This window comes from Lynx canadensis, chromosome B1 (assembly GCF_007474595.2).
Source record: "Lynx canadensis isolate LIC74 chromosome B1, mLynCan4.pri.v2, whole genome shotgun sequence".
NCBI classification, from domain to species: Eukaryota; Metazoa; Chordata; class Mammalia; order Carnivora; family Felidae; genus Lynx; species Lynx canadensis.
This window is the reverse complement of record NC_044306.2, coordinates 115,541,256-115,564,897: the sequence shown is the minus strand read 5'-3', so window position 1 is coordinate 115,564,897 and position 23,642 is coordinate 115,541,256. Positions and strand designations below refer to the sequence as shown.

Here is a 23,642-nt window from a genome sequence, read left to right as displayed (position 1 = left end):
TACGCTGCAGTTGTGCAGTGTACTCAGGGTGGGGACTAATTACGAGGTTCGAAAACCTCTTCAGGTGGCTGGGTTCTGCAGCACGACTAAAATACTGCTTTCCTAAATTGAGAACAGCTGGGGCTGTGTTGCTAGCAAGTATAAAAGAGTTGGTGCTGGGGCTCTGCGCTGTGAAGAAGTCTTTGCTCTTTGAAGCCTGCGGAGCCTCCGCCGAAGGCACCCTTTCCTCCTCCGTGTCGCGGTGGTAAGTGCCTGGAGCTGGTCCCCAGGGTGTCAGTTTCTGTTGCGTGGTAGAAATTGTGCCGGCCGCCTCAAAATGTGGTTCCTTACTAATTTAGCATGTCAGCTGGAGGATTTTTATCTTTCTCGAGTAACAAGTGGAATGTGTTCCCTGAATGAAAACATAGCTAAGGCTTTGTGTGTCTTTTCACTGTATTATTTTGAAGGCTGTCCGCGTTCCTGATGTGTGTGGTGTGCATCTCTAAATATAAAAGGATAAACTGAGGCAATGCCACCTTAAGTACCTTGCATATGTGGTTCTTGAATCTGTTCTGAGAAGTGGTCGTTTAAGAAGACTCCAGGAAATAAAAAATTGAGTCTTTGACAAGTGAAGAGAGTAACGATTATTCAATGCATGTAAGCACCTCATCAGTTTTTTATTCTTCCAGGTTCACAGAAAAGCTACAGTCTTAGGAAAGAATGATGTGGTCTCTGGAGAGGTTCTAACTTATTGTGACTTCATGGTTAGCAACAAGTAATAGTGTCTGATGAAGTATTTGCCAAGTTGGGTCCTGATTTTTATTTAAAGAGATTTTAAAGGGATTTATTAAAATGTTCCCATTAATACTGACATCAGCTTGGAAAGAGACAAGATTCCCAAGATAAGACAACTCAGTATTTTACAAATAAACTCCATCTCAACACCTTTCACCATGTTCTTATGATATATTTATAAAGCAAATGGCTTTGGTATTTGCTTCCTTATTTTGATAATGCTTTTGTTTTGTTTTGGATGGTTGACAATTGGACACGCACCGTTTCTGAACGTAGTTTTGTTTTATTTTTTACAGGTAGGTGAGTAACACCTTTGGGAGAAAGAAAATTGGCTTCCTTTCTTGAAGGTGGTGACTGTACAGCAGGTAGCTGCATGGAAGGAACAGTAATCAGATGGCCACCTTCTTCACTTTGTGCTAGGAAACAAAATCAGTTATAAGAGTCCATGTTGATCTCGGAAATAGAGGGATTTGAAAAAGTTAAGTTTGCACAAAGAACAAGAACTTTACCATCTCCTTCTTGATCTGAAGACTGGGGGACCATGGATATTATAGAGACAGCAAAACTCGAGGAACATATGGAAAATCAAACCAATGACCCCGCAAATACTTACACAAGACCTGCCGAGCCTGTTGAAGAAGAAAACAAAAATGGCAACAGTAAACCTAAGAGCTTATCCAATGGGTTGCGAAAGGGCACCAAAAAGTACCCGGACTATATCCAAATTGCTATGCCCACTGAATCAAGGAACAAATTTCCCCTGGAGTGGTGGAAAACAGGGATCGCCTTTGTGTACGCTCTTTTCAACCTTGTCTTAACAACCGTCATGATCACAGTTGTGCACGAAAGGGTGCCTCCCAAGGAGCTCAGCCCTCCGCTACCAGACAAGTTTTTTGATTACATTGATCGGGTAAAATGGGCATTTTCTGTATCAGAAATAAATGGGATTATATTAGTTGGATTATGGATCACCCAGTGGCTGTTTCTGAGATACAAGTAAGTAGGTCTAATAATTTTGGGGGGACTTGCCGTAAGCTTGTATTTAAGGGAGTCAATATATAATTGAAATTGTCTTCCTCAGTTTTGTCTGATAAATTCATTCCAGCCAGGCATCTGATGACAAGAAGCCATGCAAAGATCTACCTTATTGAATAAGTAAGCATTTGTTGAGCAACTGTGTATGAAAGGGGCAAATATGAGGACACTACAGATATGCTGTGGTTGGTGATTCAGAGTTGATGAATGTAAGGTGCAGTTCCTGATTTTAAGCAACTTGGTACTGTGGTATCTGAATGATAAATCAAGAGGCTTGGAAAGGAATAACATTCACATCATCATGCTTTTGTTATTTTAGGCTTTTAACAGGTGGGGAATGGAGTAGACTGGGAAGTGTTTTTCTCTTATTACTCATAATGTGATGACTGTATTGGTCTATAGTCAATGGCGTTCTTTGAGGTTTGCTTCTATTCAGGAGTTCTCAAATTTTACATTTCCTTTTCTTTTGCCTATTGGGAATCCAATCACAAGAGTTTTAGAAATTGAATTTAGATGTGGGTCTATGAAGTTTGGGCTTTAGACTTCTAAAGTAAACACACTGTCCAGTTTCCCCCGTGGCACCACAAAGGAGTTCTCAGTTCACTGGTTTCAGTCTCCTTGTTTTGAAACAGGAGCAATCAGGAAGTAGGAAGCCAGGTACTTTTGCTTTAAAGACACTTAAAAATAGGACATAGCTCTGAAGTGGTTATTTTTGCTTCCCTGTGAAATCTCGCTGCTAGCCCATAAAAACAAGGCCCCTCAATTCCCTTTTTCATTTCATTTATCCTTTGGAGATTTGTTCTCTACTAAGATTCTAGCAATTAAATCACTAAAATATAAGTTTGATCAAAACATTGTTCATAAACTGAGGCTTTTGAAAATGTAATATATATTTAGTCAATACATACTGTTCAAAAATTCACAAATAGGATTTTCACATTAATACCACAAGATCATTTTTAGAAGAAAGAATTTATGTCATATTGTTCTTTCCATTGGTTGTTGCTTTGAGAATAGAAGAATTCAGTCTCTATTTGCTGAAGAGTTCCCCAAATTCAAGTTTGTAGTTTCGAAAACTTATTCTACAAACCAAAGTCATTCCTAAACATTTTCTTTAATATGGGTAAGTAAAAGCCATCAACTGCCTTTTACTAGAACTTTTTGCTGCCAAAGTTGTTAGTTATGGTATGCTTTATGCCAAAAGCAAACAATACATTTGTTGAACTTTAGTGTTTCTCTTTCTGGTTTCTACAATTGACACTGAAAATAAGAGAGCCTGCATAGGCCAAAGGTGTTTGCTTTCTCCTTTAATTTAGGCCAACATTTTATTTGTATATATGTGGAAAGAGATATTTTCCAGGGTCTGGTAAGTAGCTGGCTTCTATCCAGAGGTACAGTCTCAATTTATTTGAATCTTCATCTAAAGAGTTGTTATGCACTGCCTCTCCATGACCACCTGAGATTTTACCATGTCATAGATGACCACACATTTTAATGATACCCACCATTTTGGTCACAACCCATCATCAGAAATTTGTTGGGGAAATCATACTAATTTTTTTTCACTTTTGAGGTAAAATTGTATCATGTATTTTAGTAACTAGTAGAATAATTTTTGTAACATGTTTTGAACATCCTGGCTGAATGAGAAATCCTACTTGCTCTTCTTTGTTAAAGCATCTTCAAAGCTGTGGGGGGGAAAAAAAACATTAGCTCTAGTTATTTTTCTAAATAAGGTTGCAGAGTGCAGATTTTACCTTCTAAGTTAATTTTCAGTTCTGAGTACAGCTGAACTCAGAATGCTGGAATGAATATAATTGACTCATAATAATTCCTGCTTATTACTTCACCTTGTCTAACAGCATGAAGCACACAGTTCAACACTTTTTGGGTCTGAGCTAGAAGCAAAGAATGAATTGTTTTTCACTTAACCAAATGGAGAGACTCAGCACTGTTTATCGCCCATTCCTTTTCAGTACTTGAAAAGGCATAGTTAGCATAGCAAACCTTTGAAATAAATGGCCTTGCACTAAATAAATACTTTCATCTAATAGTCTAGGTATTTTTCTTCTCTATATTTTGACCCCAGAAACCCTGGAATATTCTTAAAATAGTTACTGGAAACATGCAACTAAAATTACATTTGTACATAATTCTATAAGTTAGAAATCCTAACAGTTACCTGAATTAGACCTTGATCCACATCAGATGAAAGTCTGGGAGAAAACTAAAAATATGCCACATACCTGAAACTGCCTATTTTTCCAGAAGTCTTTGATCAGTATTAGTTTTGAAAGTTTGAGAGCTCTGAAAATGAGGGACCTGGAGTAATACAGTTTATGTGCTAGGGAAGTCACAATTAGCAATTCTAGGGGCTTTATGGACCCCGCCCATCTCTGAATCCCCAGAGCCCAGAGTTTATAGACCCACCCCTAACTGCATGGCAGAAAATGAGTTGTCATCTTCAACTGGACATAAGGACACTCGGAACCCTCAAAGCCCATTCAGATACCCGTGAAGCAGTGGTGCAAGCAGGCAGGGCCTACCCCTGTGGAGGATTCCTGAGGTGTGCTCAGAGTCACCCTCTAGAAACCACTGCCTTGGAGTGAGGACTTAGTGGTCCAGGACAGGGACTAATATCAGTTTCCACCAAAAAATCGAAAGTATAAAAGGACTTGTGGGATATTTATTTATTTATTGCTTTTTTGGATCAAGGTTGAATAAAACAAGGGTAAACTCATCAGTTAAGAGCTTCACTGGTAAATGCCCGTAAATGCACAAGGATACTTTGGACAGTTTCAAAATATAATTCTCTGAAAATTGGGGTGCCTGGGTGGCTCAGTCGGTTGAGTGTCCGACTTCAGCTCGGGTCATGATCTCACAGCTCATGAGTTCAAGCCCCGTGTCAGGCTCCGTGCTGACAGCTCGGAGCCCAGAGCCTGCATCGGATTCTGTGTCTCCCTCTCTCTCTGCCCCTACCCTGCTCATGCTCTGTCTCTCTCTGTCTCTCAAAAGTAAATATTAAAAAAAAATTTTTTTTACTTCTTTAAAAATCTATATAGTCATAGACAAAATAGTTCATGCTCAAGTTGTGAAAATCCTTTTGGATGGTCTCCAAATAAACCTTGCTTATATAACTTAGGTTAAATTAGTTGTCCCATTTCCCTATGTGTCCAATTATATAGTATCACCTTGGCTCATTAGTTAATTCCTCTGTGACTGGCTCGTTTATACCTTGATATGTTCTCAAGAGAAGGTTTTATTAATGCAGTGAGTTGACTGAAAACATAGTTCATTGAATTCTTTGGCACAAAGAGTAACTTTTTTAGGAGAGGTGGTTGTCTAGAACCCTGAGTCAACTTTAACTCCCCCACTCCCCACAGACACTCCTTTTGGGTCCCAACCCACCTAGAATTATCACAATATGTGAACCTCTGTTTCTGAAAGCTACAGTATGGCCTCTCCATGGGATTGCAGGGGTGGGCAGTTCACAAATAAGCCTTTGAGCTGTGAAACTGTGGTCTGTTAATGCCACTCTGTATTTTTCTTTATTCTGTTAAACGTTGTTTGATAATGCATTAGGAGCAGAAACAACAAGTAAACTTGTTTTCCCCACCCCTGTTTTTCCTTTAGGTCAATTGTGGGGCGCAGATTCTTTTTTATCATTGGAACTTTATACCTGTATCGCTGTATCACAATGTATGTTACTACTCTCCCTGTGCCTGGAATGCATTTCCAGTGTGCCCCAAAGGTAAGTACCTCTGAATTACCATATAGAGGAGATGAAGAAAATGATTATTGAACACCTGCTCCCTATTGACATGCTCTTTAGACACTTTCATATGTGTTAACTGCAATCTAATATAGTTTTTGTTTCTCTTTAGACTTGGGGGAAGAAATTTAAATATGTTCATAAAATGTGTATCTTTGCGCATTAGACGTTCATTTTCTACTAACTAAAAGTTACAGTGGGGTGTTCAACTCTGCTTTTTTGCCCTCTTATTTAACTATTCATTCATTCATTCATTCATTCATTCAAGTATTAAGCTCCTGTTCTGCACCAGGCCAGCACTGTAGCAACAGCCATGACCAAAACAAAGTTTTTCTTCTTCTAAAGCTTATATTCTGTTGGGGGATGACAACTGAGAAATAAATGCACACCTTGTCACATAATGATATGTCAGGTTGCTATCAGATGAAAAACAGAAAAGCTGAGTAAGGGTAAGAGCAATGCTGAGGACAGGTACTACTTTATACAGAGATCAGAAAGGCTTCTGTAGTAAGAAAGCATTTGGGCAGGAAACAAGATAAGGAAGTGAGCCATGTGGTTGGGGGGAGCCCTAAGCCAAGGAAATAGCTTAGTCACAGTAGATTTAAAAGGTGTCAGGAGGCTCATGTGGCTGCGTAGAGGTGGAAAGGATGGAGGTGGGACAGGCCTTGGGTCCCCTAGGCCCTTTGTGGCCCACTGAAAATGAACTTCAGTGGTGGCGGCAAGAGGTGAGGAGAAGTCATTCAATTCAAGATGAATTTTGACGGTAAGGCCAACAGGATGTGCTAATAAGTTGGATATGGATGTAGAAGAAAGAAGCTGAGGATGACCCCAAAGTTTTTAGCAGTTGGAAAGCTAGAGGGGCCTTTTGCTGGAATACATTGTGGGAATAAATACTGAAACTGTCTTAAGCAGGGTTTACAGTCTCTCCAGGTAGAGCCACTTCGTGAGAGAGCTGTTAATCATCTTAGACCCCAGTATGTCCTGGTTTATAAAAAAAGAAGCATACAAATCATGTGCTTTCTGGACAAGGGAGTAAAGTCTAACATCATATTTTACTGAACACTAAGCAGATGTCCAAGGTGGAAGGAAAAATAGAGTTGTTCTAAGTCAACAGTCTCCCTCACCAAATATAGGTGTGGTTTGGAGAAGCTATAATTTTCCAAAGCCATCAAAGCAGAAAGTATCTGTAATTAAAACAGTGTACATATTGAATTTAAACATTGGCTGATTTTTAGTGAGACTAATTTAAGGCATGGGAGAAGTTCAGAAATGTAAAAACACTTCTAAGGGGTTATTGCTATGTGTTAAATGAAGAAATGGGCACAGAAAAGAAGGCAAGCCCATCCTAGTAATGGATGAGGTTTGCAGAGATGAGTTGCTATGATTATAGAAAGAAAGTAAATTAAAGATTATCCTCCCTGGAAGAGTTGCAATTTTCAGAAGCCACATCAGTAAACATACCACTGGATCACCAAGCTACAAATACTCCCAATGGAAGCTCTGGTGGCATCCTAACTAAATAGCCCCCATGTTCATTTGTCAAGACCTCTTCCTGAAGCATAAGCAGGCTATAGGTGCCTGAGTAATGGTTCGGTAAAACAAACACAAATCATTTTGACTAGAGGTGATAGGGTGTTATGGAACAAGAGTCAGAATTGTGTTCTAAATGTGGTTCAGCCACTGGCTTTGAGTGCTCCTTAGATTTTTGTGGTCACAAGGCTATTAGGTAATCTACCTGCCTCCTCTGTTGCTGACTGTGTAGAATGTCCTTCGTGGCTATGAGCAATGACAGAACCATGTATACTGAAACCACTCTCTGTGAGAGGGTGTCACATCTAGTCCTTGGTGCCGAATAAACTTGTTACTCACAAGATACAATCACCACGAGTGATTTCACAAGATTGGTGAAATATTTGGCTTTGGGTTTTCCAGTTGCCTTCTCCCTTGTCTGTCTTGGGCCTTACTTTAAGTCTTTTGCTTACAATTTGCTTCAACCCAGCAATCCAAGCTTTGGTTTGCAGTCACAAACTGTGTGTTCTGAGAAGTGTGTTTAAATAAATGTTGGCCCAGTTATTAGAACGTGAATGAAATGATTTAGCTTTTCAAACCCATTTTGCCACATACAAGAATGTTGGGCTGGAATGACTATAGTCTGTTCCCTGAGAAAGTTTTCCTCACACCTTGGCCAAGGATGTCTGGAGGACTTTTCTTCTGAACTGAAGGGACAGTCTGCAAGGTAAGTTTTCTGATTTGGCAGCAACGAAGTTGGGCTGTCTTGTACTTTTTTTTTTTTTTTTTTTTTTTTTTTGTGGGGAGAGGCGTGCAGAGGTGACAGTTCGAGGAACCCTTAGAACACTGAGCCTCTGTCTGCCTTGGCTCTTGTGATTGATGCTTCTCCTCTTAGCTGTCTGCATCTTCAGTTCCATATCCAGTCATGGCATAGAATGGTGTCTGACAAATCAGGAAATTAATAAGAACGAGAGTTATAAGTGGTGAGCGTTGGGGGTCCCAGTGAACCAGAACAAAATTAGAAAAATAAGTCCATTAATCCCAACTCTCACCATTACCTTCCCTGACCTTCCTCAGTTTTCTTTATACCCTCACCCCGCCCTCTTTTTTCCCCTTTCTTGAGCATGAACTGATATCTAGGATAGCAGTGACAGCATTGAGGAATTAAGAACTGAGAAAAGACAGAGCAAGGAGAGAGAGTGCTTCCTCTGTTCTGTATTCTGTAAAGGCATAATGAATCCAGTGCTATCAGAAATCTCCATTCACCCTGGCTGCTGAAAGGAAGAGGGGAGAAGAGAATGTGGGGCAATAGTTTAGCTCCTAGTTTGCTTATACCTTTGGGGCCCATCTAATCCCAGGTAAAGGGACTGATGGCTTTAAGTGTTTCTGCCCTTAGAAAATTAGAGTGTTGGGGGGCGCCTGGGTGGCTCAGTCGGTTAAACGTCCGACTTCGGCTCAGGTCATGATCTCACGGTCCGTGAGTTCAAGCCCCGCATCGGGCTCTGTACTGACAGCTCAGAGCCTGGAGCCCGTTTCAGATTCTGTGTGTCCCTTTCTCTCTGACCCTCCCCTGTTCATGCTCTGTCTCTCTCTGTCTCAAAAATAAATAAACGTTAAAAAAAAAATTAAAAAAAAAAAAGAAAATTAGAGTGTTGAGTTGGGAACGATGAGCGGATAAAAATATATATATATATTAGAGTTTTGAAATGAAGAGTCATGTGTCCTTTTAAACTGGAAACACAATGGTTGGGCAGTGTATGTACTTTTTTATTTGATCTCCGTGTTGACAGTTGTTTGTCCCAACCACGTGACAAGAAATTCCTGAAGGACTGTGGTTGATCTGATAAAGCACCCGGCTAGGTTCTGTCTTGCACATGAAGGGCGTATCCATAATTTTATGTAGTTTACAGCACACATTTCCTGAGGTGAACCTGAAATGAGTCCTGTAGTTCTGTCCACAGTACTTCTCCTTCCTCAGATGTGGATCCTTTGCAGCCTTCTAGAGCCTGTCTTTTCAAGGCAAGATCACCTGTTACTTTTTTTTTTTTTGTAATGTCTGTTTATTTTGAGAGAGAGTGAGCGAGCATGAGCGGGGAAAGAGCAGAGAGGGGCAGAGACAGAATCCCAAGTAGGCTCTGCGCTGTCAGCCAGAGCCCGATGCGGGACTCATACTCATGAACCGTGAGATCATGACCTGAGCATCGGGAGTTGGATGCTTAACTGACTGAGCCACCCAGGAACCCCTGGACTATCAAGTCTTGATAAAATATCTATGTTGTGTTTTTGCCAGCTGGGCTTGCCCTAAACAAACTTTTGAAGAAGGTTTTTTCTCACTTTACCCTCTAATCATGGTTTATGTCATTTTCTGTTACAGAGCTTTATTCTCAACTGTTAACCAATCATGGTGTGTTTGCCTTTTTACATAGGTCATCTGGATACCAGAAAGCTTTCCAGATCCATATGAATTGTTTTTTATCAGGAAATGTTTAGGCTCCCCAGTAGTGATGTTTTGGGCAAAGAATCATGCCCTGATTCCTACTCTACTGGATAAGATGGTTTTCTACTTGCTTTAGAGGCTAATTGAATTTCTCTCCTCCCAGACTCTCCTCCCTACCCTCCTTCACCCCATGCATCCACTTGGGCAGGGTACTACCTGTCTTCACGACCAGTTTAACCACCATCAAGGCTGGACTGGCCATGGTTCAGGGATCATTGAGTATAAAAGACAGCATGGCATACAACTGTCCCCCTAGGTGCCAAATGAATAGTCATTAGTGGTCTTTCTATATTTCTCCTCTCCTGTGTACTATTACTGAATATATTTCTGAATATCATTCTTTGATTTTCTAAGCCTCTTCAACTGATGCTAGGCTGATCTGAAACCCTGGACCCCCAAGCACTTCAGTTTTCCAATTTTTCATGCCTATTATTCTGACCAGCTCAGTCCACTGCTCCTTCCCATATGCTAAAATTTTCATGGGATATAAGCTTTTGACTATTGGGTCAAACTCCTATCCTGGCCCATCATTGTTTCCCGTGTCATCATGGTGGCTTCTAGGGGCTTCTGCACCATTGTTCTAGGGACTCTCTTCTGACCCTCTGCAGTAACACACAGATTATTTCTTTGGAGGATGGTTTTCCTGATCAAAGCTACTCATTTTTAAAGCTCCCAATACATCTCTAATCCATCATTTTCAAACCTGTTTAAATTATTTAATGTGTTGCAGCTCCCCGTTTTAACTGTGAAATGTTTTGATCAGATATTAATACAGCTATTTGTACACTTTCGGCTGCCCACTTAACACAAGGTCTGAATACACTTTAGAATATTAGTTATGTGGTATTCAGCTGAATCAAATATTAACCATCTAAAACCCTGACTTCCCCCTAAAAAGAGGAAAGAAAGTAGCTTTGATTTTTTTTTCAGTGCATAGCTGTGGTGAAGTCATTGGTTATTAATATTTTTAAAAGCTTTGCCCAAGGACACACTACCACCAAAACATATTATTAGTAACATATTGAATAATTTAAAGCATGTCACTAAAACTCGCCAATAAATGAATAAAACCTAGTTTGAGGAGCTACCCTCTTGGATTCTTTTTGAGTTTTTAAGTTAAAAAGAAAAAAGCACAGCCTGGTGAATTTTTTTTAGCTGTTTTGTTTTGACCTTTCTAAATATCTTATAAATTAGGATGAAATGTGATTTTTATCGGCTTATAAAGTTTCTTCCTTATCTTCTTGTGTCATTCAGCTCAACGGAGACTCTCAGGCAAAAGTACAACGGATTCTACGGTTGATTTCTGGTGGTGGATTGTCCATAACTGGATCCCATATCTTGTGTGGAGACTTCCTCTTCAGTGGTCACACCGTTGTGCTGACACTTACTTATTTGTTCATCAAGGAATGTGAGTACTAACTCATTCCCACTCTATTGACCGCTGTAGTGGGAGGGATCCCTGGGCCCTGAAACTTATGGGAACTCTTACCCTTTGGGCTTGATATCTATGGAAGGTACAGGTGTGCAAGTGTGTGAGAGTGTGTGTGTCTGAGTGTATTTAATTCATTCCAACTAGGCCTATGTGATTTGAACATGGGAGACTTAAAACTTGGCCCTGGATTCTCTAACATTTAATCTGGCTCCAGAATGTCTCAGTCCCTCATTAGAACCTCTCAAGGTATGAAAAGCTATTTTAGTGTTGGCAAATAGGTGTTAAGTTTATTACAAACAGAATCAGTGCACTGGAAAGCTGAATGTAAATGACTTATGAGTGTGAAATTTCCATTGTATGAAACTTCCATTCCATCATTCCAAATAATTTGATGTTTTCTCCTTTTTTTAGATGTTTTCTTGTCCCATTTCAGTTTCACCATTTTCCAGCTGACTTCTGTGCTTTAATAGGCATCTTCAAAAAATATTTTGCCAATATTGATCATTTCTTCATACAAAACATGGAGGCAAGAATCTGAAGTATCTTTCCATATTTGTACACTTAATTGCCATTATACAAAATCCTTGTGGAGCCCATCAGCTTTCATGGCTGGCATGGTGCCTCCTTCATCATGGGAGCTGTGTTTGAGGTTAGCTGCCCAGCAGATCCCATTGTTGTAGATTTCTGAGGTTCCATTTATGTAGACCCATCACCTCAAAGTCCTTTCAAAGTAATTGATACCTTTTCCTTCGTTTTTGCAAAGCTGGTCAGGTTAACCTTCACCTTTAGTTCCAGAATACTCCATATTGTTTCTTAGAACTTTATCTCCACTTTCTTCACTTCCTCAGCATTGTAAAGAGGCCTTTTGGCAAAGACCAACAGAAGGTCGCCTGCCCTTCTGTTGTCCTGCTTCTTCTACCCTCTCTTGGCCTGTCATTAATCCAAACAGGTTTAGCCTTACTTCATGGCAGTATGGACATCACAGTTTATCTGTCAGTGGCACATAAGTGAGTTCTTGTCCCCATAGGCCGCTTGGGGTCTCAGGTTTCAGTTCCGCTTTGAGGGCTTTAGGACAAAGATTTGAGATTATTTGCAGCAGAGGAAGTCTTTTTTTTTTTTGGTAAGAATTGTGTAGTTTGAGGTGTTTCCTTTGTAAGTGCTACACACACACACACTTAGAGTGGGGAGCGTAGCATGTTAAATGCACAGGCTTCATTATTCCTGACATAAGGTGGAGGCCGTTCTGGACCTTTCCCCTTATTTCTGTCCTCACATTTCTACCAGAGGTGGTAATGGGGAGGAACCTGAGTCTGTTTCTGCACCGATATCGGGGGTTGTCTCTTCCTTCAATGTCAGTTATTTCTCATATGTAGTTATTGGTTCTGATGAGCCAGTAGAGAGATCTGTGTTGTTGATGACTCTAACTCTAACTTTTGCTGGGAAGAGTTCCACCAGTGTGTAAGATCAATTATTTTCTAGTCCAGAGGTGGACTCGTGCTATAGGAGTTTCTCTCTAATCTGAGAATCATAGAAAACTTAGAGAAGAAGATGAGGGTGAGGCAGGGAGGAGCTGCATGTTGGAACGAAGCCATGGTGAGTTGCAAGTAATGACAAGAAACACCCCAGGAAACTGAAGGTCAATTTTAGAAAATAACTGAAGACCAAGTGATGCTAACAATAATAGCAAATAGACATAATACTCTGTGCCAGGCACTATTCTAAGTCCTTGATGCAAAATAACTCATTTAATCCTACAGCCACCCCATGAGAGCAGCACTGTTTTCCCCTTTTTCAGAGAGGACACTTAGAGAGAGTGACTTCCCACGGTCCATAGTTGGTAATTGGAGGATGGAGTATTCAACCTCAAGCAGGCTGACTCTAGAGGTTATGCTATTAATTTCTTGGGTCTCTTTAGAATATTTGGGAGCCCAACTTGTCTGATCTTATAAAATTGCTAAGGAACAGTCCAGATATATTGCCCATTATTGTTCTTTCTTTTACCTCAGGACAATAGCAAGGCAACTTGTGATTATTTTTATGCTCTGATAAAGGCTATGCAGTATGTAGAGATATTTTCTTCCCAAAACGTGATTTTGGCTTGAGGTTTCAAAAACTGTGTGAGTTAACATACAGCAGTGAAAGAATTACATTCTGATGTTTCTACTTTTTGGTGAGGAATGAAATGGCAAATCTGTAATGCTAAGTACAAACCCAACTCTAGCATCAGTTCTGTACATGGACAGAGCATTCCACGTTTGTGCCCATTTCCTATGCAATTAGGAAAAACAGTCACCTTCTAAGTGATGCCCTGTGTTCTGGTTCAGAGTAAGCAGTGGTCCCAGATGGTTTCTTGGAGCCGTCTGCTTCTAGAATCAGATGCATCATTCATATATTTTTTTGTTTTCCTGCCTTTTGATCTGTTTGGTCTCTTTCCTTGTTTGCCTGGTTGTCATGAATAGATTTTAATTTAGTCAAGAGAACAGATAAAAACATTGGACCAGGACCATTTTGTGGGCTTTACACAGAGGGGAGCTTTACACAGTTGTGCAAATATTTCACTGAGGCCTAGGTTCCTTATAAAACTGGCCTGAAGAAATCAGCCTAGCTTTTAGTACCAAGTGCCTTGCTGCTAGAGAGGGAAAAACTCCCTCCCTCCCTCCCTCCCTCCCTCCCTTCCTTCCTTCCTTCCTTCCTTCCTTCCTTCCTTCCCCCTCCCTCCCTTCTGTCTTTCCTTCCTTCCTTCCTTCCTTCCTTCCTTCCTTCCTTCCTTCCTTCCTTCCTTCCTACCATGCTACCACACAAAGTCCATTGTCTGTATGATTCAATGTCTGTAGGGCTTGGATCCCACACAGGCAGTGGGGTGAATTAATATTTGTGTCATCCTCTTTCAGCCTGATGTTACTAATCCCTATGGTAGAATGGGAAAGCAGAAAAGTTACCATTTTCCCATTTCTGTTTCAAAATAATTTATATTAAATCTTTTCTTAGGCTCAGCCAGCCAGTGTTCTCAGTTAGTGAGCAGTGGTCCCAATGTGGTAGCATAAATGGGAATACATTTTTATGGAAGAGCAGTGTTAGTATCTCCAGACATTCTTAAAACTTCATTTTCAATTCCACAAGTACTAAATGACCACTCGGCCCATCTCTTTACTCCTTTTATACTTCAGCTTTGCTTCTTGTGGATAAACAAATACAAAATTGTTCTGGTTTGCCCAACCATTTTTAACTTCCAAGGTAATAAGTACCAGATGACCTTATAAGCAAAGGGAACTGAGCTGCTGTGAAGCTTCAGAGAAGGGTGGAGTCTGTGGTTCTGCAGAATGCATATTTCGTGAAATCTCCAGATTTCTAAGAGTTGGTTCAATTTTGAGTACTCTCCACCTAATGGAACAGTTATGGGGCCTGGATGTGGCCACCAGGCTGTAAAGGGTAAGGCTTCTTCCAGCTTTAAAATTCTAGGAGTCTATCCATTGTCTGCTAGAAGTCTGTGCCAGGATGAACCAACTGAGAAGCGATAAGACGTGCATGCAAAAATTAAACAGCAGACTTCCAAATGCAAACAGGTTTATAAACTTCCTGTTATACTTGAAACCAAAAGAGCAACAGCTATTTCACCAAAAAATATTCTTCATTTGAATGATACCTGATTTCGTATTTATTTCATCTGGATTTCTGGAAATGGATTCTCTTGGCATTCTACCATTGTGCTGTACTTAGAAATAAATGTCACTATGAATGTAAACACAGTTAAATATGAAATAAATTTGTTAGATTATTAACTTTGTGAGTTAATAAGGCTTTAAAATAGAAAAAAAAAAAAGACACAGCTATTAAAGAAAAAGAAAAAAGGGAAAGTTATTAGAGATGAACCAGAGGTTGCTGCCTGTGTCCTCATCACTTGTGTGCGCGGGATGTGGGGTGTATGATCGCATTTCACCTGATGAGTGCTCTGGTTCTCTCCTCTAGCTAATCAATATAATGACCTTTTTTACTGGACTCACTAGGAGAAGGTTAAAATCCACAAGTGAATGAGCCAGAACCCTAAGCTTTACATCGGGAGTGTTTCATAGTCACGATTAGCAATAATAGTATGAAACTGCTGAGAAGCAAAATACTGTTGGCCACAATGCCATTTTTCTCCCCCTGGAGAAATCAAAATACGTTTCTGTAAGACCTGAAATTACTCCTGCTTTCTTACTTTTCCCTACATTTTCATTGACAACTACCCTTTCTTTTGACCCCTACTGCTTTTCTTTCCAGTGGGATCTCTTTGAGCCAATATGAGCCAATTCCAACCAACCTGATAAACAATTCTGTTCTCTTCCTTATTGAACAACTTAGCAGCGGACAAGGCCTAGAATACCTAGGGAGTGACTGTTCCCCGATGAATGACTATGAGACCTGCCCCCGGTGGTCCCCTCCTTGTCTCTTTGTACCTGAGCAAATCCCGGACTGTTCACAGTGACTCATTTTGGGTTAATTGGTTTTCTTCTTCCAGTGACTTCCTGACCTTAGATTATTCTACTTAAGGTCATTAACATAGACTGTAATCATTAAATTCATCTCTGGGAATCTTACTAACTCTATACTTTTCCTCCCGTCTAGATTCGCCTCGTCACTTCTGGTGGTATCATTTAATCTGCTGGCTGCTGAGTGCCGCCGGGATCATCTGCATTCTTGTAGCACATGAACACTATACTGTCGACGTGATCATTGCTTATTATATTACAACACGGCTGTTTTGGTGGTACCATTCAATGGCCAATGAAAAGGTGAGAGCAGTGAAACTATCCTGGGATGATTTTCTTTTCTTTAAATGCAGTGGCCCCCTTTTCATGCAGCGGGGGTTCAGGTGGCTTAGTGGGAATAGCCGCTGTCGCCACCCACTTGTGGGGTCTGGGTCAGTTCACTGAAACGTATACCCATTACTGCTTCTTAAATGATGTCACCAATATAAATGACATTTAAGGATAAAAGTGCTGTATAATTATAGAGCATGGTGTTTTACTAATTCAACTAGTCAATACCAGAATTGAAGAAGTATAAATGCTAAATTAAAATGCAGGAACCTTCTCTGTAGAAGCGTCATGGGGCAGCCAGGTAAGACATGCTCCCTGCCTTCAAAGAACTGAAATGTTGAGGCAAAGACAGAATCTATTTTAAAAAGGCAAAATAAGCAGTCCATGAATTCCTAGATTTGGTCCGTCTTTCGGTGATACTGTGCTCTCTGGCTTCCCTTCTCGTCCCTTCCTTATTTGTTGCTGGTGCCTTCCATTCCCAGATGACCTTTTCTTCTTCTCCTGTTCATGTCAAAGAGCTAGCTCAAATGCCACGTCTTCTGGGAAGCCTTCCTAACTCCTGCTCTCTTCCTGTCATCCCAAGATGGGAAGACTCCTCCCCTTCTATGTGTTTTCCTAGTCTAGGTGTGTGTGCTTGGTGTAGGAGAGTGAGTCTGCAGGGGCGCCTGGGTGGCTCGGTTGGTTGAGCATCTGACTTCAGCTCAGGTCATGATCTCACGGTCTATGGGTTCGAGCCCCATGTTGGGGTCTGTGCTGACAGCTCAGAGCCTGGAGCCTGCTTCGGATTCTGTGTCTCCCTTTCTCTGCCCCCCCTTGCTCTCACTCTGTCTCTCTCAAAAATAAATAAAACATTTTTAAAAATTTTAAAAAAGGAAAGAGCATGAGTCTGTGTAGTCTAACTTACCTTTGGATAGTCTTGCCGTATTGTCCAATGCATGTAATTTGTGAGCAGTTGAAATATGCCATTCCCAAAGGGTCTAAATCAATTCTCGTTTAGTGGTGTCCACTGATAGATGCCTCTTTTGGGGTTATTTTGTCTCTAGTTCTACTTCCCATTTTATGAACTTTAATTTCCCCCTTCCTTATACTTCCGTCTAAATGTCTACTGGCAGCACCCCACCAAAACCTTCACCTGTCCTCTTAAATGTGTTCCACCCTGCGAGCTTGCCCTGCACTCTTCCATCTTCTTCCAGCCTACATCCACCTGCTCACACATCTTTACAACTCTTCCTCCTGGCCCACTCTCACATCCCTTTCTGAATCTGCACTCTTACTGGGACTGCAGGCAGAAGAATTTGCATGAGCTGGAGCAAGGGGGAAAGGGGGCTGGGACCAGAAACATGTCAGAATCAGGGAAAAGGCGCAAAGACAATCACTGCCTTGTGATCCTGATTCTGCTGCTTTCTCTGTTATGGTACAATGAATGACAATTTAATTAAGAAAAAAAAAATGGGATGCAAATCATGAAAAATAGGTCTCATTTTCCTTTGTTTTTTTTTTTTTTTTTTTTACCTTTTTACAGAACTTGAAGGTCTCTTCACAGACTAATTTCTTGTCTCGAGCATGGTGGTTCCCCATCTTTTATTTTTTCGAGAAAAACGTACAAGGCTCAATTCCTTGCTGCTTCTCCTGGCCACTCTCCTGGCCCCCTGGCTGCTTTAAATCCTCATGCAAAAAGTATTCACGGGTTCAGAAAATCGGTGAAGATAATGAGAAATCTACCTGAGGAGCAAAACAAAGGCATCAGCTCTTACACCAAAAGAGTTAACGCTGTAACCAAAGGTATAGTTTTGGGTTTTTATTTTAGAAGAACTGACTGGTAAAGGAAGAAGTGGACCAAATTTTGTGTAAATGATTAGAAAGATGAACGAAGTATTACCCTTTGACTGCTTTTCTGATTCATCCTGAGAAAGGTATATTCTCCTGCAGCCCTTCATTCATTGGTGACAAGCCCCCCCACTGGGATTTTACTAATGAGCTTCTTAAAGAGGTGCCAAAGAACATACTATTCCTATCCTTATTCTTTCTCCACTAAAGCCCTCTACAGAATTTTTTCAGGATTTTTTTTTTCTCCAAGGTCAGAAGAATTTGTTAATGTTTTAAATAAACTATCTGGATATATACAGCTACTGTGTAAATAGAATTACCCAATGTTGAGAGTGGTTTTAGTATTAGGCTTATTAATGAGGGGGAGATCCATGGTTAGGAGTAAACTGGAGGTGAACTTTGTTTCCACTTTGTCATGGGGAAGGTCAGGGTCAGGTCTGGGAATGTGCACTGCTGCTACCACCCCATGCACTATGTATCACTTTTACTTTTTTTAACTGATACTTATACATACACACAAACACATGCGCGCGCACGTGTGTGTGTGTGTGTGTATAGATATATATAGATATATATATAGATATATATATATAGGAAAGGTGATCTAAGTAAATATGGAAGTATTTGACACATCTCACAGATTTTACGTGTGTGTAAATATTTCCCCTTAGAATCTCTATGGCAGATATACAGGACGCCTGGAGCTGTTTCTGCTAAACAGGTGGTCCTTGAGTACACACGTATATGCTATCTGCCGGGTAGATACGCATCTGGTATCCCTAGGGCAGTCAACTGCTCCAGCACAGGCTGGAAACACATAGGTGTGTGAGCGGATGATCATGCCACTTGGGGAACAAGGCTGCATTTCTGTCCTGTCCTACCCTGTGGGAGATCTGTTTTAGAGCTGCTGGTTGGAACTCAAAAATGCAGTTGGCCACATTTCACTGCAGACGATTTCTTCCTAGTTACATTGTACTTTGTGGAAAAACCAAGGAGGAGTCCAAAAGTGTAATGTATCCTTGCCTTTTAGCAAGAGACTCAGCTTCTTATAAACTGGTCCTAAGGACATATGCCACAATTGAGTAATTTTACTTTGATCCTGAACTTACACCACGGTGCTGCACTATAACCTACTGTTGAGATCGGTCTGTTAGACAGTTACAGCTACTCAGTAAAAGGGGGATCATCGTTTCTAAAGTTCTTTGAGGTGGTGCAAAAAGAAGATGGATTTTTAAAAATCGGATCAGATCAATGCTGTCCGAGTTAATCTCTTAAAACTTCTAGTAAGTTTAAAAAAAGATTTATGGTTACAAAATCATCAACACTAGGTCAGAAGACAGAGAGGCCAATGACGCCAGTGAGCGAGCAGTTACATTTATATCGAAGGTGAAAATTTCCCTCCACTTAAGAATGAGAAACATCCCGAAATTTATCACTATAAACTGGTTTGCCTTGATTTGATACACAAAATTGACCTTCAGATTGCTTGAGAGAAGCACAGCACAAATTTTTCAGAAGAGTCCTTATTTTTGGTGCTAAAATTCTGTTTGTGTATTCAGTATGGCTCTTTCTCAATGTAACAGAAGAATCACTAAAGGAAAGGTAGTCGAATTCAAAGGGAGGAAGAAAGACATTCTTCATCCGATCATTTAAAACAAGAATTGAAATCCTAAATATCCTTGACAGGCTTTGAAATGCAAGGAGTTTTCAGGTATTTGTTATTAAATGAACCGATAAGAAATATATCTGTAGCTTCCCCGATGTGCTTAGCCATAATTCTGTATAACTTTCTCTTATTAAATATTGACACTTGTGATATATAAGGGGTTGTGCTTGAAAACACAGAGTTTAAATTCCTGCTCCCTGATTATGAGCAAAAGCATGTGACACTGAAGCCTGGGTTTTATGCTCCTTACATTGGAATAGTCCTTGAGCATCTGATTCATAACCTGATATACCTGAGAGCCTTATTCAACAGTGTGTTGGAAAACCTAATTTTATGCAAATTAAAAAGGGAAAAGTATTTAAGATTTAAAAATCACGGTGTGTGGATTGCCAGAGACCCTTGAAACAGTAAAGCTTGCATTTTAGTCAAGTAATACAGTTTTAAAAAAAACACATCACCTTTTAAAGAACTTTAAAAACCTCTCTGACCTCACATGTGGACACTATTGCTCACATGTTCTTTACGTGTATGTCTCATAGATGTCTAGTAGACATTAAGCATGAGGTTTGAAAATAAGGAGGGCAAATAACCAAAGTTTCAAGATGGGAAAAGAAAAGCAGTGAAACTCCATTACATGTAGGAAAGCAAACTTGAGGCTTAACCTAACATGCCACTTAGAAAACTTAAACAATTAAGATCCTGCTTTTGAAACAATAAATTTTGGGAGCTCCTTTTCCTTGCTAATTACAGTACAAGATCTAATCCATTATCTTTGTTTTTGTAAACCAGTGCTCCTGCTTGAAGCTTTCCTTGTAATTTGGTCCTTCTGCACAATATCTATAATATATCATTCCTGTAAATTACTCCATATTTTTTCTAAATTCTTTCAAGTGGAAATGGATTCCTCTCAGGTTCGATTTTTTTTTTTTTTTTTTTAGCTCCTCCACAGCTCTGAAAATAAAGCATTGTTCCCAGCTCCACCAAAACTAATTTTAAATTTGTTATTTAATTTTACTGGCATCTTAGGAAACAAGCTTTGCTGAGGAAAGGCTATTTTGAGTGAGCCCAAGCCCCTGGTCTGGTGGAATGATGACATTGTGTAAGGTTCTTTACTGTATACCAGTGCCCCCTTGTGGAAATATGTTATATGACTTGGAACACAAACTTGCCACTTTTTAAAAGTAGATTTTCATGTTTTTAAAAGGCATTTGGTTGGTTGGTTGGTTGGTTGGTTGGTTGGTTTTTTGTTTTGTTTTATTTTTTGCCAATAATCTGAAAACATCATGCAAAAGGAACTTCAAGGTATGTTAAACCTTTCCCCAAGGGAAAATGTGCTTAGATCGCAGAGAGTTGCAGTTCTAATCTTTCATCCATTTGATCAAAGAAAATTTGAACACCATTTTACCTCTCATTGTCACAATCATTAATGTCTCCCTTTATAACTACCTATATACTTTGTTTACTTTGAAACACCAGGTTGGCTTTCTTATTTTTTATTATTATTTTTTACATGCTAGAGCTCATGCAGTTTCTGTTTTAATTAAAAAGTTCACATCTTGTTTCTTTAATATTTTGAACATTTCTTTTTAATTATTTGTTGTTTTTTGTTTTACACTGTAAAACCGATTAAAAATTTAAGCTGGTCTTAACACACTTACTTCTGTAGGAAGTGTGAGAAGGAATTTCTTAATAAATGAGTTTACAAGTTTTAAATGAGCATATGATAAGTAATATGCCATGTGTTGAAGGCTTTTCTATTTGTATGTATAAAGATTTCTGGTATTTTTTTTAATGTCATTGTGTTGCAATAATTTAACTCCTTTGACTTACTTGCTAAAAATATTTCTTCTATTAAGAAGTGCTCTTGACTTCAGTACCTAAACACTGAAAATCATGTCAAAGGTACCCAAAGATAAGTTTTTATACAGATATACACCTTATAAGTTCTCATTTATTTTATTACTCATTAACTATACTGTGTTCTAAATGAATCATGAGTGAGAATAGCTCTTTATTATGGAATTATTTAAAACTGTCCTTTAAAAGAAAAAGAAGAAACTGTAAACATAAGCTAATCTAGTTGCCAAGTTGGAATTCATTATTTAATTTACCTCCTATGCAATGATTAATGCTGCAAAATGTATGGTTATGTTACAGTATATTCACAAAAGATATATTATTACAAGATTTGAGAGGTAGCCAATTGCATTCTTTCGGAAATTTACTGTACTGTTTCAATGTGTTAAGTGCCTTGTTGTAAAGTAAAATTTTAAGTCTAGAATTCATTATTTTCCTGACATATTTTTCATTACGATATATACTGTATGCTATTGTAATAGTTTTATTAAATGCTTATATTTTAATCAAACATGTAAATTTCAGAAGCTCTTTTCTCCTACCCACCAGTACCTTAATCATTGGTCTATCATTTGGGATTTGCATTCAAGTTTTGTTTTGTTTTGTTTTGTTTTTTTAAGAGGAAATTATCTTCGTTTAGAAATGTTTTCCATGCTTGTGCTTTTGTGTCTGTAAAAGACATTTCAGAAGGAATTTAGGAGTGGAACTATAGTTTATACTTCTAAAAATGCCATTTTACATTTACATTTTAAGTGCCTAATTGTTAGTTAAAACTAATTTATGTTTCTATTTTAAAGAGGATATGTGTACTTGGTTTCTAATCTCCTTGGCTTTGCTTTAAAAAAAAATAGCAAAAAAAAAAAAAAAAGCAAGAGCCTACACTTTGTATTTACCCAATAAACCACAGTGACATCAACAGTCTTTTGAAAATTAGTATTACTGTTTCTTTTGGTTTAAAAAAAATTATTTTCTGTAAAGATTTTAAATTTTTGTTTGGTTTTAAGTGCTTATTAAAACCACAAGAGGATTATTTTCTTCAAGCACTATTATTAAAATAAGGTGATAACCTTCCATTAATAGAACTGTAAGTAAACTAGAATGTGTTATTTTTTCCCCTGCCCTTGGATTTAAGGTGAAAAATAATTCCGAACAATATAAGGTCATTTATGGGAAGTAAAAAAATCAGCTACACACTCCATGATTCTGATTTACATTGTTCACAAAGGGACAGAATAATTAATTCGTCAAAGAAAACAGTCCTTTCTGTCACTCAGTCCTGAAAGAAATGTCATCCTCATGCTTTCACTAATGGGACACTGAGGTGATGTCCTCTAGCAGACTTCAACAGTCACTGCTACCGTTGATTCCATAAGTTGGTTTTGGACCCCCTGATGAAAGATAAAGGCATGACGCCCCAGAACAGATTTAGCAAAGGCAGTTGAGTGGGGCAAGGGGAGTAAGATAATATGGTTCAAAGGTTAAGTTGTCAGATGTAGTTCAGGTTTTTTCTTTAGATTTTCCAGACACAATAGAGTACAGATCGGAATAGTCTTTCTGCCACGTGCACCCAAGCCTTGGATGGAAAGCTTATTTCACTGATGATGCCATCCTCCTGCGTGAAACACTGTGGTCTGCTGGTTGCACTGGGCATATGTTCTAAGACTACCCTCATCTAGAATGCATTACACAAGGAATTGATGTGATGCTCGGTAGGCCTTGACATCCAACATTTCCTTTTCTTCTAATAGATAAGATTATCAGAAGCAGGATACTGGATTACTCACTAATGTAAGTTAGAATAGGAATGGATTACGGACAACTCTGTGTCTGTGTAAAGCATATTTAATTCCTGTGTGGCACCTGTAAGGAGGCATAGCATTTTACAGTTTTTATGCTTGACATACATTCTTTAATCTTCATAAAACCCTGTGAAGTAGGTAAGGAAAGATGTGGTGACCCCATTTTGTGAGATGAAAAAGAGTTCATAAGTGTTAGAGCTGGAACTTGAGTTTTGTTTTCTGTTTTGCTGTCTTCCTGTCATAATTACTGTGGCCGCCATCACCATTTGTTAGAGATTTTGTTGTTTGTTTGTTTGTTTTGAGGGGGAGTTTATTCCCTTATCACTTTATCAGCCAGTTACTTTATTAAGAGGGAAACTGATCCTTGAACAGTTTGGGTTTTTTGTTTGTTTGTTTTGTTTTGTTTTGTTTTTTGGTCAAATGCTACTACTTTTTCTTATACTTGCAACGCACCACATTTTGGAGGGGACAAAAGTTCACGCTTCTTGTGCAAAATGGCCTTGAATGCAAAAGAATCCCCAAGTGTGTTTGAGCTCACAAATTTGTTAGACTAAAGCAAACTCATTACAAGTGTCACTTCTAGGATAGCGCATTATTATGCACTTCTGTCTGAAACAGGTTAACACAGGGGACAACAAAGTGCATAAGGCTATATCTCCACAAGTGACTGTCTCA

General features: G+C 39.2%; 1 protein-coding gene across 4 annotated transcripts in view; it reads left to right on the top strand.

Annotated features, from left to right (window-relative positions):
- The window catches only part of SGMS2 (sphingomyelin synthase 2), an 86,835-nt gene extending 64,747 nt beyond the window's left edge, over positions 1-22,088 (top strand). For 2 of the 4 annotated variants that reach the window (XM_030313302.1, XM_030313300.1), the window contains exons 2-6: positions 1,071-1,770; positions 5,443-5,560; positions 10,842-10,995; positions 15,625-15,791; positions 17,341-22,088. In XM_030313302.1, the coding sequence (XP_030169162.1) occupies positions 1,316-1,770; positions 5,443-5,560; positions 10,842-10,995; positions 15,625-15,791; positions 17,341-17,544 (1,098 nt within the window). In that variant the 5' untranslated portion in view covers positions 1,071-1,315 and the 3' untranslated portion in view covers positions 17,545-22,088. Of the gene's footprint in view, positions 1-446; positions 637-1,070; positions 1,771-5,442; positions 5,561-10,841; positions 10,996-15,624; positions 15,792-17,340 lie in introns of those variants that run through there. The other 2 variants (XM_030313299.1, XM_030313301.1) reach the window with 2 other exon arrangements.
- Positions 22,089-23,642: the final 1,554 nt, after the last annotated feature.